Genomic DNA, 18,128 nt, shown 5'->3' on the forward strand with positions numbered 1-18,128 from the left:
TTGAGAAAGATGGAGAAGCAGCGAGAGACAGAAAACTGCTGTTCTGGATGGTAGAGGGGCATTTCCAAAGTTCCAGCTCCCCCTCTCCACACCCTCATCCACTGTCTGGCTATTTAAGGTAGAAGGCCTCCTCAACCTAGGCTGAGAAGAATTCAGAAGGCTGGGTTCTTAGCATCATCATTTGGGCTGTCTATGTACAGTAGGACTGAAAGTTGAAACAAAATCTGGGCTTGACTAATACATTTTTTTGTGAATTAATACCCAAGTGTCTGGGTGCATTTGTAAAGTGTTTGTGTATAGTATAGCAAAGTGCTATTTGATAAACTGGATAAAAGTCATGTTAAATCCCCACTGAATTGTCAAGGGTTTCAAGTACCTTGTAAAAAATCAGTTATTTTTAATAGCCTCTCAGAAGTATGGAATGTTGATTTCAGAGTAGTTTTTTAAAGGCTGGGAAAGCTTTCTGCACAAATACCTCCTCAAACATCCCAATACTGCCTTTGTTAGTTGCTATGTTGCTCAATAGTGCTGGCCAAAGACATGGGGAGCTTGAATGCAACTGCTGAAAGCTGTGAAGATGCTATGTAAAAATGGAAAAGGAGATTTCACTAATACTTATAGACCTAAACGATCAGATCTGTGTTTAAATACACTATCCACTTACAGTAAAACAGACAGATTTGTGATCCAAGGAGCAACAACAGATTTGCAGATTCAGCCAGACTACAAAAACATTACAAGCACTGACGTCTGTGCATTTATGTTGTGTACTAGTGTAGGTGACATAGTGTGTGTGTGTAGCAGAAGAGACTTTCATTGAGTCTCATGTGACCATGTTTGGTAACGCTCTCCAGGCCCAGTCTGTGACCCAGCCCCTTGACCAGCGCACACGGTAGAGCTGGATTCAATCAGAGCCAAACAGTGGTTCAGATGCTTCTTTCTCTCTAACTCCTGTAGAATGGGCAGAAGGAGTGGTAGCTGGCACCCTCTCACACAGGTAACTATTATATATCCTGTTGCCTAGTCACTATCCCCTTTCCATTTTTTTTATGTAACCTTTATTTAACAATGCAAGTCAGTTAAGAACAAATTCTTATTTACAATGACGGCCAAACCAGTAAGACGCTGGGCCAATTGTACACCGCCCGATGGGACTCCCAATCACGGACGGTTGTGATACAGCCTGGATTCGAACCAGGGTGTCTGTAGTGACGCATCTAGTACTGAGATGCAGTGCCTTAAGACTACTGTGCCACTCAGTAGCCCTACCTATATGTACATTTCTAAGAATTTCCCTGTTAGTCTACACCTGTTGTTTACGAAGCATGTAACAATTAAAATGTTATGGACTAGCTAGACTGGACTTATCCAGACATACCTTAGAAGGCTTAGAACCATCCAACACTGCTGTACGCATTCTGACTACGATGCAGTATTTTCATGAAATTATCTCAGTTTGTGTGCACCAGTGTAAACAAAATACCCGAAAGTCAATGGTGTTTGAATTGTTAATCTGAAGCCAAAAAGCAACGATTGAGACAAATCTTTTTTCTGTCTTCAAATTTATTGAAGAGCAAAACTTTCAAGTAATTCTGAACTTTCAGTGCTACAACGACATCATTAGTAGTGGTCATTGTAGACAGACAATCTAAATCACATGGTGTTGAGACAGGGACCCTAAGGCCTGTGTATTGTTCTTTTCACATTAAAATATTCAGAAAATAATGTAACAATAAATGTCATTGCATTAAAATAATAAAAAAACAACCAAAAACTCACTGGCAACATTTGATCTATGATTTTTTTCCTCATTAGTTCATGTTGACTCGTTTCATCACTATCAGTTATATTAGTTATTTTCTTCACTTAGTTTATTCCATCTCCGCACCTCCTTGTGACTTAAAGGATGCGACTGCTGCGGTCTACAGATCTGCTCCACAGGTGAAGCAGGACTACCCGAGAGAGTCCACAAAAAGCCGGGGCAAGAATTAATGGATTCAGTCAAAGGTTATTTACTGGCTAATCCATTGCATTTAGTATCAAATGGCTAAAAGTCTTGAGACGCTGCTAAGTTCAACCTTACACAAGAGATGAAATGCAGCTGAAATAAATGCAACGGTTCTACCAGTTCTTCCAGGAGCTACAACATGTCCTCATTTCTCACCAGGGCCTGAGACCCTCTTAATACACAATGTTAGCCTTCCAAAAGGGATAGAAGGCCACACGGTTATTTCTTGCGGATACAAGTGCACTCGGGCATGATGTTACAGAAACCGCCGTGTCACTTCCTCATTACCAAAAACCAAAACGTTTACTATTTTAAATCACCCAGAGGTCTACATTGCAATTCAACACACCACAGACACACTGAAGCCAGTGAAACACTAAACATCCAATTAATAGTTTGTACAAACTTTGGACATTGTGCAGAAGTACCTCTCTCACAGGCATCCGAAGCAGACTTAAATGCGCACCACAGCCTACTGGCGCACCAGAAATCTCATCATCAGGCTGCACATGTACTCAGTTGAAAATATTGTTTTCTTGACTGATGAATGATAAACATGTTGCTCTATTCACAGCTTGAAGTATTGGGGGACTGGGTGAGAAGAGTGAGCTGAATAATAGCTTCTCAACCGAGCTGAAGTAGCTGAATAACTACATGACAATAATTACATTTCCAATCTCATCTTCATTCTGGTCATAACCAGCAGCCTCTAAGCCACTTCCCACTCCTCCTAATGTCACTAGAACCACCACAACATTCATATCGAGACCTGCTCCCGTATTCAGAAGAAAAACAAGCAGGCCCTACAGAGGGGTCAACTATGGAGAATACTGGTCTGGATTCATTATTGTGCAGGGTACAAAAATATATACATGACAGTATCCATAGAGAGAAGAGATTACAATAGCGAGAAAAAAAGGAAAAACAGCAGTCATACATTAAAATGTCATGCTAATCTCGACCGGACTGCATTAAGATTTCCTGTTTGTGTAAAGGCACGACAATACAACCCTCCTAGGTGGTACATGGAGGGGCTCAAAAGGTTTTGCTCCACCATGGGGAGTGTGCTTTAATTCCACAGTGAAAAGTCAAACATTTCAGATCCCCCGTCCCAAACGACGTCAACGCTTTAGGGACAGGAGGAGGACAGAAAACAAAACACTTAAACATGCACTCAATACAGCTGGGTGAAAAACATAAAATACACTGATTAAAATGAAGTGCAGAGGAACCCATAGATTAATGCAATTCATATTTATCCTGTTTAGTGATCCAAACTAGAGTATAAATCATCATAATCCAAAGTTTCCTTAACAAGCTCTGTGATTTGAATCAATCAAATCAACTTGATTTGAAAGGATGATTTCCAACTGAGTAATACAGTAGGACTTTACATGGCTACACATATAGTACAACATTGCCAGCGTATGGCTGTTCTTGTCAGATAGGTCATTCATAATTGATCTTACATGAATATCAATAGAAACGATTGGGAACATCACATTTCCAGCATTCCTATGGCTGCCACTCTGTAGGCAGAACAGCACCTAAAACAGGAAGATGCTTCCCCCCCTAAAGGGACCCTCTCTTGTTCCAAATTCAGTTCTCAATAGAACACAGAAAATAGAGGAGAAAAATGGAAGTTAAAATCCCCAGAGGTACCTTAGATAGACACTAGAACGAGGGTTGTGTTTAACAGTAGTGTTACACTGCAGTGGCTGGGAAAATCTCCAGAGAAACAGAGAAAACATTCTTTCCAGTCCACTGAACTAGAGATAATGGATGAGATCTTTTCAAAGGCTAAAACATCTTTACAGAAGGAGAAAAAACCTCATTGTGATTATTCTCATATGGAGGGACTGACACGTCTTTATAAAGGCAGGGGAGAGGTAGAACAGAAGCATCAAACTGGATGGATTTAACCACTCCGCTGTGACAGAGGGTTATGATAGTGTAGTGAAGTTAAGACGCGTTGTCAATTCCTGGTTTTGAGGTTGAGTAACAGGAGGAACAAATGGGATAACAGATCCCAGAGACGCAAACAGAGCACAGCCAGACCCTGGACGAGAAGCGTCCAATGAAAAAACATGATTCCGGAGAGTTGGCGGCAGCGGTAGGATCCAATCCCCACATCCCTGTCTCCATTTCCCCTGGATGTGCATCCAGGCTGTGGATGGGAAATCCAATAGTGATTCAATCTGAACTGTTGCTGTGAGAGGGGGACCGGTCTGCTGGCGATGTAGGTGGTGTTCATAAAAAGGAGGCCACAGCAAATGCAGTAAGAGGCATTGCGGTGTCTCGGTCTGTCAAACTAGCACACTAACAGGTACTTATTCTGTGGGCAAAGCAGGAGGCTCTCCTCTGGGTGGACGGGTCAGGGAACTGAAAGGGGTAAATGATGATGGCCGGGGGAGTCTCTGACAGAGCCAGAGTACGGTTTCTTCTTTTATTGCTTTCTACCTGTCCATCACAGGCACTTCAGATGACTGAGTTTGGGTTGAAGTTGAAGGTGAACAAGAATGAGTTTACTTAACAGCTACTCTGTCATCTCCAACCAAACCCAGCCAGGGTACCACCATACCATTGATGAAACACTGAGGTACAGAAGCTAGTGTGGGACAAGTCTCATTCTGTGAGGCTGAATCTGATGAGGACCTGAATCCATTCGGCTGCATGATTTCTGGGTATGGAGATAATAGCAAGGCTGGAGCTAGCAGGGGCTATAAGAGCCCTTGAAGTCCTTCCTGTCTCCCTTCCACAGAGTCTGTCTGTCTATCTCCCCCCTCCGGCCAGTATCTCTTAGTCTGTGTGGTTATTCACATGGTTCTGCTTGAGCGGGGAGACCTCTTTGGCCTTCCTGCCGCTGGCGCCCATCATGACCTTGTAGCAGCCGCGGGCGATTTTGTACATCCAGATGGTGTTGAGGATGTCCAGGGCGATACAGGATGTGATCCAGGCCACCTGAGCACCGATGCCCAAGCGCTCAAAGGCCTCCGTTCCGAAGGTGGCAAACACCCGGGCCCAGTAGGGAGGCATGACGAAAATGCGCACCATGAAGAAGACCACTGCCATGGCCATGCCGTTGGCCACAACCAAGCGGTCCGAGCGAGGGTACTTCAGCACCTCGTAGAACCACCTATACATGGATGAGAACGGAATCATGTCAACACTGACAGAGGGCTGATAAACAGGAGGCGTATTCATTAATATAGGGTAAACGTGGAGCTAGCTTACCTTTGGTTCACAAAAGGTGTGGATAACTCTGAAATGAGACGGAAGTTGGCGAAATAGGGAAGCACGCCACGAGACTGCAGAGAGTGTAAAGACGTATTACCACAAACAGACATGGGCAGAAATAAACTAAAAACAGACTAAAATGTGCAACACATCTTTAGAAAGAAGACGTGAGTATTTCAATACCAAAACCCAAAGAGCCATCTAACATTAGCCATTGTGCTCATGGTTTTCCCCCAGACTCACCAAGACATATCCATATGCATAGAGCGCCGCCAAGTGGTGGCAGACAAAAAAGCTGTCCCCCATTGTGCTCCAGTTAGTGGCCAGAAGCACAAGGTCTACACAGAACAACAAGTGGGTAGTTGGCACACAGTTTATTATTTTCATCTACTGTCTACAGGGAAATGTGGATGGCTTATTGTTATACAAGAGGATAAACATGAGAGACTCACCATAGAGCAAATAACCACACGTTATGGCCACATTAAGTTTCACTAGTCCAGGCTCCCCCCTGTACAGCAAAAGCAAAACAAAGTGTTCTTTCAGAATAACAGTTGCCACATTACAGATTAATGCAGTAAAACTACAGTAAAACAGAAACAAAAGCTACTTACGATTTCACAGAAATCTAGTGAAGTCCACAAAACATTCTACATACTGTATTAGTGAAGTCCACTGCAGGGGTCTCCAATGAGAGTTCATTTAAATAAACATTCAAATAGGCACATTCTTCTCATGGCCATGTCAAGAGTCAGTGTTGCTACTGCTGACATACCGTAGTCCAGGGAAGGTCCAGTTTAAACAGCACTGTGTTGACAAATGCATTGTGCTCACACACAGAGGGTGTGTTTCTGTTTGCCTGCTGTACCCTTGTGATTGTGTGCTCATGGACAAATACGTGTCAGGATGTGTGTACATGTGAGCAGTAGCCTGCATATAGTACATACTGTAAGAATGAGAACCACTTCTCTTGACTGTAGGAGTGGATTGTACGACTCAGTTGCTTGGACAAGGTTTGGGCAACGCCATGGTTATCAGTTCACCATATCACATGGGCCACATTTACTGCCTAGCAGTAAATGTGTGTCGACGAGAGTTCAAGAGGCACTTGACAAGAGCATCTGCTAAGTGACTGTGATCAAAATAATGTGTGTAAAGTGACACGAACTGATTTTGTCCTCTCTCCATCACAGGTATCCTGTTGCTGAGGGCGGGGTCATGGCTCTGTGACAGCACACCACGACGTGCTCTCTGGATCAGAGGGGGGCTCCACGGGACACCGCCCTCCTTCACCTCTACCGCCCTCCCTCACCTCTACGTACCCTGAACGGGTATGTCTGAGTGCAACATCCTCTCTGAACCCCACTCATGTAGCCACGATCAATGTCATATGCAGCCAATCTTTTCTCCACTTCCTCATGTTTGCTGTACATCCTGGAGCCCACCCATAAGCCTAATAATCTATTCAACCATATAGAGAATCAAAGCCATTCGTAGATAAACTCATGAAACTGTTAAAGCTAAGATAAACTTCAGACAGCTCAACAGGAGGGGTCAGGATGAGATCGGTCCAAAGATTCCATCACTGATCCAGGTATGGCAGGGCAGCAGGTAGCCTAGTGGTTAGAGGCGAGCCAGCAACTGGACGGTTGCCAGTTTGAATCCCGGGTCTGCCGGGAAAAAAATCTGTTGGGAAGTGAGCTGGCAACCGGAGGGTTGATGGTATCAAATCCTAGATTCCATTGTCTGCCGTTGTGTCCGTGAGCGAGGCACTTAACCCCCCCCAGCAACAGCTCCCCGGGCGCCCAGTGTGGTAGTCCCCCGCACCTCTCCAAAACCTCTATATTTATGTGTATGTATGAGTCTTTTGGAGGTGTTGGGTTAAAAAGTGGAAGTCACAGTTCAGTTGGACCTTGTGTGTATTTGACCAATAAAGGGATCTTAATGTTACAGTAAACCACACCTGGGGTTACATCACTGAACTCTATTGTTTTAAACCAATTGAGTCTGTATTCTGCGCTCACTGGTTACATCATAATTTTTTTGTTTTTTGTTGTTGAATTTTATCCCCAATTTCGTGGTATCCAATTGTTAGTAGCTACTATCATCGCTACAACTCCCGTACGGGCTCGGGAGAGACGAAAGTCATGCGTCCTCCAATACACAACCCAACCAAGCCGCACTGCTTAAAACACAGCGCGCATCCAACCCGGAAGCCAGCCGCACCAATGTGTCGGGGGAAACACCGTGCACCTGGCAACCTTGGTTAGCGCACTGGAGTCACTGGTGCGCGATGAGACAAGGATATCCCTACCGGCAAAACCCTCCCTAACCCGGACGACGCTAGGCCAATTGTGCGTCGCCCCACGGACCTCCCGGTCGCGGCCGGTTACGACAGAGCCTGGGCACGAACCCAGGTGGCACAGCTGGCGCTGCAGTACGGCGCCCTTAACCACTGCGCCACCCGGGAGGCCTACATGTTACCTTTAAAGCTCCGATAAACCAATCAAGCGATGTGAAGGAGGTGGATTTGGAAAACGCTTTGGATTGAATGGATTATGACGACAAAACCCAGGCAGAACTGCCAGAGTGACAATGCAAGAAGCTGAATCTGTCACAATGCAGGTTTTGTGGGCGGTTAGTTCTGTGAAGCCCAGCACAATGCCAGTCTGTGGCATGTCTAAATGATGCTGTAATGCAATCAGATTGTCTGAGGATTTAATGCTTACGCCATTCAGTGTTGCAATAAGAGGAACTAGCTACTGCGCTAGCAAAATAACATGGCTACCAGTCTAAATAGAGGAAAAGTAAGAAACTAAAAGAGATGGGCAGGAAAGCAAATACATAAGAGACAAAAGGTAAGTACCAATACTACACAGACAAAGACCAAACAAAGGAAAAAACAAGACAACATGGCTTGGGCTGGGAGGGTACAACAATTACACCCCTATTAAACAAACCCTATGAGAGTAAAGGAACAACAAAGAAAGAAGGAAAAAGAGAGTAGTCTAAATGTGAGACATGTGGACACAGAGCAGATGAAGGGGGGTGGCAGGACTCCTCCCCATTGGCCCTTCACAACCCCTTTTCTCTGCTACATCAGCGACAGACAGACAATGAGAGCGAGGGAAGTGCTGTATTGATCAGACAGCCAGAGACGCAGGGTGCTGCTGGGGGTCAGGGGGACTCAGGGGAGACAGTTACCAGAAGGGGGGGGGTTAAGACTGGGTTGATGCTGTTTGCTATGAAAAGGAGCCTTGTTTGCAGAGGAAGAGAGGAAGAGAAACACGAGTAGAAGACAGAAAGAGGAGAGCGAAGAGAGGAGAAGACAGAAACAGAAGGGAGAGGGAGAAATTACCATTCCTCTCTTTCAGGATACAATGATGTAATCACAGTCAGCAGTAGGAGAGAGAACATAGAAAAGACAATGAAAGGACAAATCCACTGAATATACACCTCTGGAGACTCCACTGAGATTTCTCTCTGACAGTGGGGAATGGCAGCATCATCCTTCCCATCCTCTTGGGGTAGGCTAGTAGCCATGGCTGCTAGAGTGACAGAAAGCAGACAGTAATGAAGTTCATCTTACCAGACGGGGTCTGCGTTGACAGCATCATCAAACCACAGGATGTAGAGACAGAAGAGGCCCACGATCAGAGCATGGACAGTGGACACCAATCTGGGCAAGCACACAGAAACAGGGACAGTCAGCGCCATGGCAGAGAATGATGTAAGACTAGCACCACGGCAGCAGTAATACTAATAAACAGTTCAAGTAACATAATAACATCCTTTATAGCACTGACAACACAATGAAGAAACCTCATTCTCCACGCATCGCGCCGACAGAAACAAACATCTTTCTGGTAAGAAGAGGGGCGGGGGCGTATGCTTTATAGTTAACGTGACGTGGTGTGGCCAAAACAACATACAGGAACTCAAGTCCTTCTGTTCACCTGATTTAGAATTCCTCACACTTAAATGTAGATCGCATTATCTACCAAGGGAATTCTTTTCGATTATAATCACAGCCGTATATATTCCCCCCCAAGCAGACACATCGATGGCTCTGAACAAACTTTATTTGACTCTTTGCAAACTGGAATCCACATATCCGGAGGCTGCATTCATTGTAGCTGGGGATTTTAACAAGGCTAATCTGAAAACAAGACTCCCTAAATTTTATCAGCATATCGATTGCGCAACCAGGGCTAGAAAAACCTTGGATCATTGCTATTCCAACTTCCGCGACGCATATAAGGCCCTGCCCCACCCTCCTTTCGGAAAAGCTGACCACGACTCCATTTTGTTGATCCCTGCCTACAGACAGAAACTAAAACAAGAAGCTCCCGCGCTGAGGTCTGTTCAACGCTGGTCCGACCAATCTGATTCCACACTCCAAGACTGCTTCCATCACGTGGACTGGGATATGTTCCGTATTGCGTCAGACGGCAACATTGACGAATACGCTGATTCGGTGTGCCAATTCATTAGAACCTGCGTTGAATATGTCGTTCCCATAGCAACGATTAAAACATTCCCAAACCAGAAACCGTGGATTGATGGCAGCATTCGCGTGAAACTGAAAGTGCGAACCACTGCTTTTAAATCAGGGCAAGGTGACTGGAAACATGACCGAATACAAACAGTGTAACTATTCCCTCCGCAAGGCAATCAAACAAGCTAAGCGTCAGTATAGAGACAAAGTAGAATCTCAATTCAACGGCTCAGACACAAGAGGTATGTAGCAGGGTCTACAGTCAAACACGGATTACAAAAAGAAAACCAGCACCGTCACAGACCAGAATGTCTTGCTCCCAGGCAGACTAAATAACTTTTTTGCCCGCTTTGAGGACAATACAGTGCCACTGACATGGCCCGCAACTAAAACATGCAGTCTCTCCTTCACTGCAGCCGACGTGAGGAAAACATTTAAACACGTCAACCCTCGCAAGGCTGCAGGCCCAGACGGCATCCCCAGCCGCGCCCTCAGAGCATGCGCAGACCAGCTGGCTGGTGTGTTTTACGGACATATTCAATCAATTCCTATCCCAGTCTGTTGTTCCCACATGCTTCAAGAAGGCCACCATTGTTCCTGTTCCCAAGAAAGCTAAAGGTAACTGAGCTAAACGACTACCGCCCCGTAGCACTCACTTCCGTCATCATGAAGTGCTTTGAGAGACTAGTCAAGGACCATATCACCTCCACCCTACCTGACACCCTAGACCCACTCCAATTTGCTTACCGCCCAAATAGGTCCACAGACGATGCAATCTCAACCACAATGCACACTGCCCTAACCCATCTGGACAAGAGGAATACCTATGTGAGAATGCTGTTCATCGAGTACAGCTCGGCATTTAACACCATAGTGCCCTCCAAGCTCGTCATCAAGCTCGAGACCCTGGGTCTCGACCCCGCCCTGTGCAACTGGACTTCCTGACGGGCCTAGGTGGTGAGGGTAGGATAACAACATCTCCTCCCTGCTGATCATCAACACTGGGGCCCCACAAGGGTGCGTTCTGAGCCCTCTCCTGTACTCCCTGTTCACCCACGACTGCGTGGCCACGCACGCCTCCAACTCAATCATCAAGTTTGCGGACGACACAACAGTGGTAGGCTTGATTACCAACAACGACGAGACGGCCTACAGGGAGGAGGTGAGGGCCCTTGGAGTGTGGTGTCAGGAAAATAACCTCACACTCAACGTCAACAAAACTAAGGAGATGATTGTGGACTTCAGGAAACATTAGAGGGAACACCCCCCTATCCACAACGATGGAACAGTAGTGGAGAGGGTAGTAAGTTAAGTTCCTCGGCGTACACATCACAGACAAACTGAATTGGTCCACCCACACAGACAGCATCGTGAAGGCGCAGCAGCGCCTCTTCAACCTCAGGAGGCTGAAGAAATTCGGCTTGTCACCAAAAGCACTCACAAACTTCTACAGATGCACAATCGAGAGCATCCTGTCAGGCTGTATCACCGCCTGGTACGGCAACTGCTCCGCCCACAACCGTAAGGCTCTCCAGAGGGTAGTGAGGTCTGCACAACGCATCACCGGGGGCAAACTACCTGCCCTCCAGGACAACTACACCACCCGATTTCACAGGAAGGCCATAAAGATCATCAAGGACAACAACCACCCGAGCCACTGCCTGTTCACCCTGCTATCATCCAGAAGGCGAGGTCAGTACAGGTGCATCAAAGCTGGGACCGAGAGACTGAAAAACAGCTTCTATCTCAAGGCCATCAGACTGTTAAACAGCCACCACTAACATTGAGTGGCTCCTGCCAACACACTGACTCAACTCCAGCCACTTTAATAATGGGAATTGATGGGAAATTATGTAAAATATATCACTAGCCACTTTAAACAATGCTACCTAATATAATGTTTACATACCTTACATTATTCATCTCATATGTATACGTATATACTGTACTCTATATCATCTACTGCATCCTTATGTAATACATGTATCACTAGCCACTTTAACTATGCCACTTTGTTTACATTCTCATCTCATATGTATATACTGCACTCAATACCATCTACTGTACCTTGCCTATGCCGCTCTGTACCATCACTCATTCATATATCTTTATGTACATATTCTTTATCCCCTTACACTTGTGTCTATAAGGTAGTAGTTTTGGAATTGTTAGCTAGATTACTTGTTGGTTATTACTGCATTGTCGGAACTAGAAGCACAAGCATTTCGCTACACTCGCACTAACATCTGCTAACCATGTGTATGTGACAAATAAAATTTGATTTGATTCATTTGGGCTGTGTGGAACCTTGGCAATCAAACTAATTTGAAGGAGAATCGTGTGTGTGTGTGTGTGTGTGTGTGTGTGTAAAACTACTCAGGTCTCGTTGACCTCTGGGACTCTTTATCTGGGCTAGTGAAGAGAACTCCAGTGCTACCACGCCTCTTATCGCCCCTCACCAGCACACACAGTCCCCAGACCCTGAGCACACCAGCTGTCCCAAAGGCCTAGCAATGCTGGCTCCACAAACCAGCCACTGTACAATGAACATTGTTATTTTTAGTGTCACCATTATAACATGACTATCTGAGAGCATAACTGCCATGACCAAGGAGGAGAGTGGAATTTGAGACAGTCTCTTATGAAGCAGAAGGGGCAAGAGCATTTACTCTCCCTCTAGCCCCTCCCTCCATCTAGCCCCTCCCTCCATCTAGCTAGTTCCTTAGCCTACGCCTCAGGGTTACATCTCTGCTGTGCATCTTTCTGTAGATATTCTCTGTGTACCTTTACAAGCAAAGCTTGAATAAATAATAACACACTGACACACCGGGAGCCGTTATGCAATGAAGGGTAACTTTGTATCAAACTTCAACCACTATCAGTGCGTCACCTTTGGCTTGTTATGCCATGGTACACACATCCTGTAGCAGTGTTTAGTGTGCATGGACCCTGTATGAACTGAGGCTCAGGACTCCCTCCAACAGGTGAATTGCGATCAACTGGTGGATCTCCAAGGCATTCGTAGTCGATCGACAAACCTTTTTGTAAAACAAAAAAAACAACGATAAAGCCTTGTGTTCCTATTTTATTTGTCTCGGGCTGTTGGTGGTAGGTGCAACCGATTCAGCTGCCCTGTGTGCCAAGTATCTGAACTGTTGCCATTTTGAACCATTTCATGTGTCTGAAGGTACAAACTCTGCCTTCCCGGCGGGGCTGGAGAGCAAATCAAGTGCACTATAGGCCTACCGCTGGCCAATCGGGTGGCTCAGATTACTGTATTGGCAGTAACGTAGCAGGCATAAAAGAAAGCTACAGCAAAATTGATACTGTGCGATTTCAAATGACTAGAGACTGTCAACAAATATGTCAAAGAACTGCTGTTTTATGAGTGAGATCACATTAAAGTTCTCCCTCAGCACTGTCAACACTTTGATAAGCCATAAAACACATGTTCTTCCCATTTCCACTCAGCGCTACAACAAGCACTGCAGCAGTAATGAATGAGTAGGAAAGTGTATCTATAGGCTTGCATTGCTGTTATTATTAGCATCTTGGGTCTTTTAATAGTTCACTTTCTCTGTTCATAGGAGTAACAACATGAATATGTGCATGAGGCAGAAATAACGGTGCAACTCGAGTTGCCATCAGCTGGAAGACGGGGTCTCTTTTTGGTCAGTGTCAGTGGAGGAAAGGGAGAGCGGAGGGATGTTGACAGGCGGAACCTTAGTCCGCTATTCTCTCCCTCCGCTGAGACTGACCATTAGATGCAGGCACCATCTGCCCAGTAAAATAAAAGACAAATTATTTAAATGTATTCTCAATCAGCTGTGCCTCAGAAGTAATGCAACAATGGATCTATTACCGGTGTGATCATATAGCCTTCCTCAAATTTTGAAGTATAATTTAATGAAATGGCCCAACAACAACGCATTGGGCAATTCAAGCAAAACCAATGAGGTGATCGTGTATAAATAATGACATAAAGAGCCATTGTGTTGAACACTGTGCGATTTTAACAGTGAAAATCGCAGAATGGTGAACTTACTAAATGACTGAGAAGTTGACTGTGTGATATTAGGTTTCTTCTTGTGTAAATATTTTCTTTCTAGATTTTAAGATTTGTATAGCTTACTGCACAAACCTCATTGCTACAGTACTGTTTTTAATTGGTCAATGTTGCATTGGCGTACGTTTTTTTTGTAATGTAAAAAAAAAAAGCAGAACGGTAATTCTCGGCTTGCATTTTGACTCAGAAGGTGATCTATATATAATAATAACAATTACAACAATACTGGATGAACACTTATTTTAACTTAATACATCAATAAATCAATTTAGTCTCAAATAAATAATGAAACCTATTCAATTTGGTTTAAATAATGCAAAAACAAAGTGTTGGAGAAGAAAGTAAAAGTGCAATATGTGCCATGTAAAAAAGCTCATGTTTAAATTCCTTGCTCAGAACATGAGAACATATGAAAGCTGGTGGTTCCTTTTAACATGCGTCTTCAATATTCCCAGGTAAGAAGTTTTAGGTTGAAGTTATTATAGGACTATTTCTCTCTATACCATTTGTATTTCATATACCTTCGTCTATTGGATGTTCTCAAAGGTACTTTAGTATTGCCAGCCTAATCTCGGGAGTTGATAGGCTTGAAGTCATAAACAGCGCAATACTTGAAGCACTGCTGGCAAATGCAGGACAGTGCTGTTTGAATGAATGATTACGAGCCTGCTGCTGTCTACCCCTGCTCAGTCAGACTGCTCTATCAAATCATAGACTTAATTATAATATAATAACACACAGAAATACAAGCCGTAGGTCATTAATATAGTCAAATTCGGAAACTATCACTTTCAGTGAAGTACGGAACCATTTTGTATTTTATCTAACGGGATGCATCCCTAAGTCTAAATATTGCTGTTACATTGCACAACCTTCAATGTTATGTCATAATTAAGTATAATTCTGGCAAATGAATTACAATCTTTGTTAGGAAGAAATGGTCTTCACACAGCTCGCAACGAGCCAGGCAGCCCAAACTGCTGCATATACCCCGACTCTGCTTGCACAGCACGCAAGAGAAGTGACACAATTTACCTAGTCAAAATAAATTCATCTTAGCAGGCAATATTAACTAAATATGCAGGTTTAAAAATATATACTTGTGTATTGATTTTAAGAAAGGTGTTGATGTTTATGGTTAGGTACACATTGGTGCAATGACAGTGCTTTTTTCGCAAATGCGCTTGTTAAATCACCCGTTTGGCGAAGTAGGCTGTGATTCAATAATAAATTAACAGGCACCACATCGATTATATGCAACGCAGGACAAGCTAGATAAACGAGTAATATCATCAACCATGTGTAATTCACTAGTGATTATGTTAAGATTTATTGGTTTTTATAAGATACGTTTAATGCTAGCTAGCACCTTGGCTCCTTGCTGCACTCGCATAACAGGTAGTCAGCCTGCCACACAGTCTCCTCGTGGAGTGCAATGTAATCGGCCATAACCGGTGTCCAAAAATGCAGATGACCAATTGTTATGAAAACTTGAAATCAGCCCTAATTAAAATCGGCCATTCTCTATTTCTGACCTAAGATCAGTGTGCCTGGGTTAATGTCTGATAGAAGTGTGTTACAGCAGAAACGGTACAATACTAGTCTATAATGTGAAACCTGTTAAGAGGCCTGTTGGAAGGGTATTGTACCTGGAGTTCCACTCAGTGAGCTTGGTGGAGGGCAGGCGGCCATAGCCAGGGGTGAAGGTTGAGGAGAACAGTGGGCTGGCCACAGAGAAGAGCAGCTGAAACCCCACGAAGCTGCCAGCCACCACAGTCAACTCTCTTGTCTCCATCACTCACCTACAGTGTACCACACCAGGAGAGAGAAGGGTGAGAGGCATGTACTGTTACTGTACAGAAGACACAATACCCCTAGACTGGCAGGGGGAATGTAGAGGGGGGGGGGGGGGATAGGAGAAGAAGTGGAGGATGGAAGGAAGCAAAACAGGATGGCAAAGGAGGGACAGGAGGGCAAGGGAGAGAGCCATTGAAAAGGAGATGGTTGTAAAAGAGCAGAAACGAGAGAAAATAAATAATTCATTATTGGACAAATATTTCGCAAAGGGATTAAATGTGCAATTGTGGCTAAGAATTGAAAGGAAAGATGATTGTAAAGAGCTAGAGGTTCCTGTTGGTGAATGCATGCTATCAAGAGTCAGGGAATAATTGAGACCTGTGACACCAGGTGTGTACAATTAATTATCAGGTAGAACAGAAAACCAGCAGGCTCAGAACCTCATAGGGTAAGTCAGTACCCCTGGCCTAAATGTACAGAAAATAGGACTGGACCCACAGAGCGACAGCCGGACAATGGGGAACACCGTGTTCACTCAGTGTCTAGTGTCAAAATCAACACACATTTCCAGTACAAATGAGCATTGGTACAGTACAGCCTAATGCCACTTTAGTCTGAGACAAACACATTCACTGTTTAACATAGGCTACTACAAACCACAGTTCCATGTGCTCTGAGCATGGATGAGAGGACAGGCAATTGTGTCAAGCTGATCAACACTATCACAGGAAACCGGTAGCTTAGCTACTGCAGTGGCCCATGCCATAACGCCAGCTCTCCTTGGAATAGGCCTAACTCTGTAAGCAATCGGGAATTTGTAGTATTATCCAGATAACATTTTGACCAATAAAATAGCAGTGTTTGAGAGAAGCCTCATTGTTCCAGAGCATGCTGATCATATGCTGCATGTGCTTCAATTATTCATTAGCATTCTTCACCTGGCAAGCTGGTTCTGACTGCCTAGGAGGGGAAAGGCCTGCATACCGACAACCACCATCCACTTTGACCTTGTTCTCCTGCACTATATGCTGTTGTCAGACCTTTTGGTATATCGACCAACACAAATAGAGGTTCAATTTCCCATGTTCCAGTGGAAATATAAAACGTTCCCTCTCTCCTGCAATGCATATGCCATTGAGGTTTTTAGAAGACAGATTGTGCAAAAATAGTGCAGCTCATATGACGGTAAAATTACGACTGGCATTCTAGGCCAACTGACAAGTGATGAGATTTCCTTTCAATTGAATAACGTAAATCTTGGGATGCAGACAAAAATCCCCTCACCAACGCTTGGGTTAATGGGTACAATTACTTCCCCTGGCCTAGAGTTTAAAATAATGAGGATATTAAAACATAACTGGTAAATGGACAGCTTTTCCCGTCTGATGTAGTGCTCTTTTTTGCGGTTGCAGAGAGCTACATCATCATGCGTAACTTGTCAGCACAGTCCCTTGTTCTCTGCGGCGCGTGACACAGCAAAAGTGTGCACGACAAGAAACGTGTACAATCCTTCGATTTTCGGAAACATTGTCGCCAGTAGTACACTTTCCAGTTTAGCCACAAGTTGTCTAACCAAGCTAGCTAGCTACACGAATTGTGAGAGCACAGCTATTGACTAGAAAACAGTGCTATACTGCCACAACCAGGGTCGTATTGCGGTCACTAGCTAGATGTTTATTACATACAAATTGCAGTGCATTAGCTCAATGTATCGCTGTGTTGTGAACAAAATAATAAGTGAAAGGCTAGCTAGATCAATAACTACCTGATATCAGTCGCATAGGTCTGAGTAAATTGGTATGGCTTCGGTTCAGCTGCCGTCTTCTTTCACTTTCTTAGGTAGCCAATTTAGCAAGTCAGCTAGCTAGCAGTAGCCCACTAGCTAGCTCTCTAGTGTACGTCCTCGTGAAAATGGCTATACGACGAAAGCAGCGACATTCATGCATAACTATTAGAGTAACTAGATAATTGCGGATTCCAGGCTAATTTCCCTGCCACAATAAGTTCCAAGTTTTGCCTAAAATATAAAGTTGGAGTTAGACGTTTTGTTTTCCAATTGACAGCTAGCATTAACCTGTGACGCAAACACGCAGATACCACCCGCCCTCTAGCTCACACCCCTCGGTTTGGCCACACCCACAATAAACAAAGGCCACATTCATTACAGCGTTATATTCTTCAATGACAAAGACATGGAACAGCTGATACCACTACCAATAGCATGCAAAGGCTTAGTTAGCATCGTTGCTATGATGAACCCTGCATTTGTATGATGTCCACAACTAAAACACGAAGGACTGCCGGCGGCTTGACAAGCTATTGAATAACACACCATAAATAGTTAGGTCATATTTTTACACTTGCCATAGGCCAATTAAATCAAGGCTACATTTTTTACATGAGCACATTTCCATGTGTGTATTCCATATGTGTATTTTACTTATTATAATTGGAAACTGAAAGGGTTTTACAGACAGAGCTATTAAGAATCCAATTTATTTTGAAAGGAGTGGTTATTTCTG

The 18,128-nt window shown here is 44.2% G+C and overlaps 1 protein-coding gene across 4 annotated transcripts; it reads right to left on the reverse strand.

Annotated features, from left to right (window-relative positions):
• Positions 1–1,543: 1,543 nt before the first annotated feature.
• LOC118365520 (TLC domain-containing protein 4-B-like) lies at positions 1,544–17,734 on the reverse strand. 4 transcript variants are annotated; one of them, XM_035747798.2, is made up of 7 exons: positions 17,372–17,734; positions 15,459–15,611; positions 8,835–8,924; positions 5,698–5,756; positions 5,489–5,583; positions 5,243–5,316; positions 1,544–5,144 (listed from the first exon to the last, which is right to left on the reverse strand). In XM_035747798.2, exons 2-7 carry the CDS (start codon positions 15,602–15,604, stop codon positions 4,808–4,810), a joined length of 801 nt encoding a protein of 266 aa, XP_035603691.2. In that variant the 5' UTR covers positions 15,605–15,611; positions 17,372–17,734; the 3' UTR covers positions 1,544–4,807. The 4 variants fall into 4 exon arrangements, with proteins under 4 accessions (XP_035603691.2, XP_035603692.2, XP_035603693.2 ...); XM_035747799.2 differs by lacking the exon at positions 17,372–17,734 and adding an exon at positions 16,965–17,119; XM_035747800.2 differs by lacking the exon at positions 17,372–17,734 and adding an exon at positions 16,545–16,885.
• Between the last annotated feature and the right edge of the window lie 394 nt (positions 17,735–18,128).

This window comes from Oncorhynchus keta, chromosome 32 (assembly GCF_023373465.1).
Source record: "Oncorhynchus keta strain PuntledgeMale-10-30-2019 chromosome 32, Oket_V2, whole genome shotgun sequence".
NCBI lineage: Eukaryota > Metazoa > Chordata > Actinopteri > Salmoniformes > Salmonidae > Oncorhynchus > Oncorhynchus keta.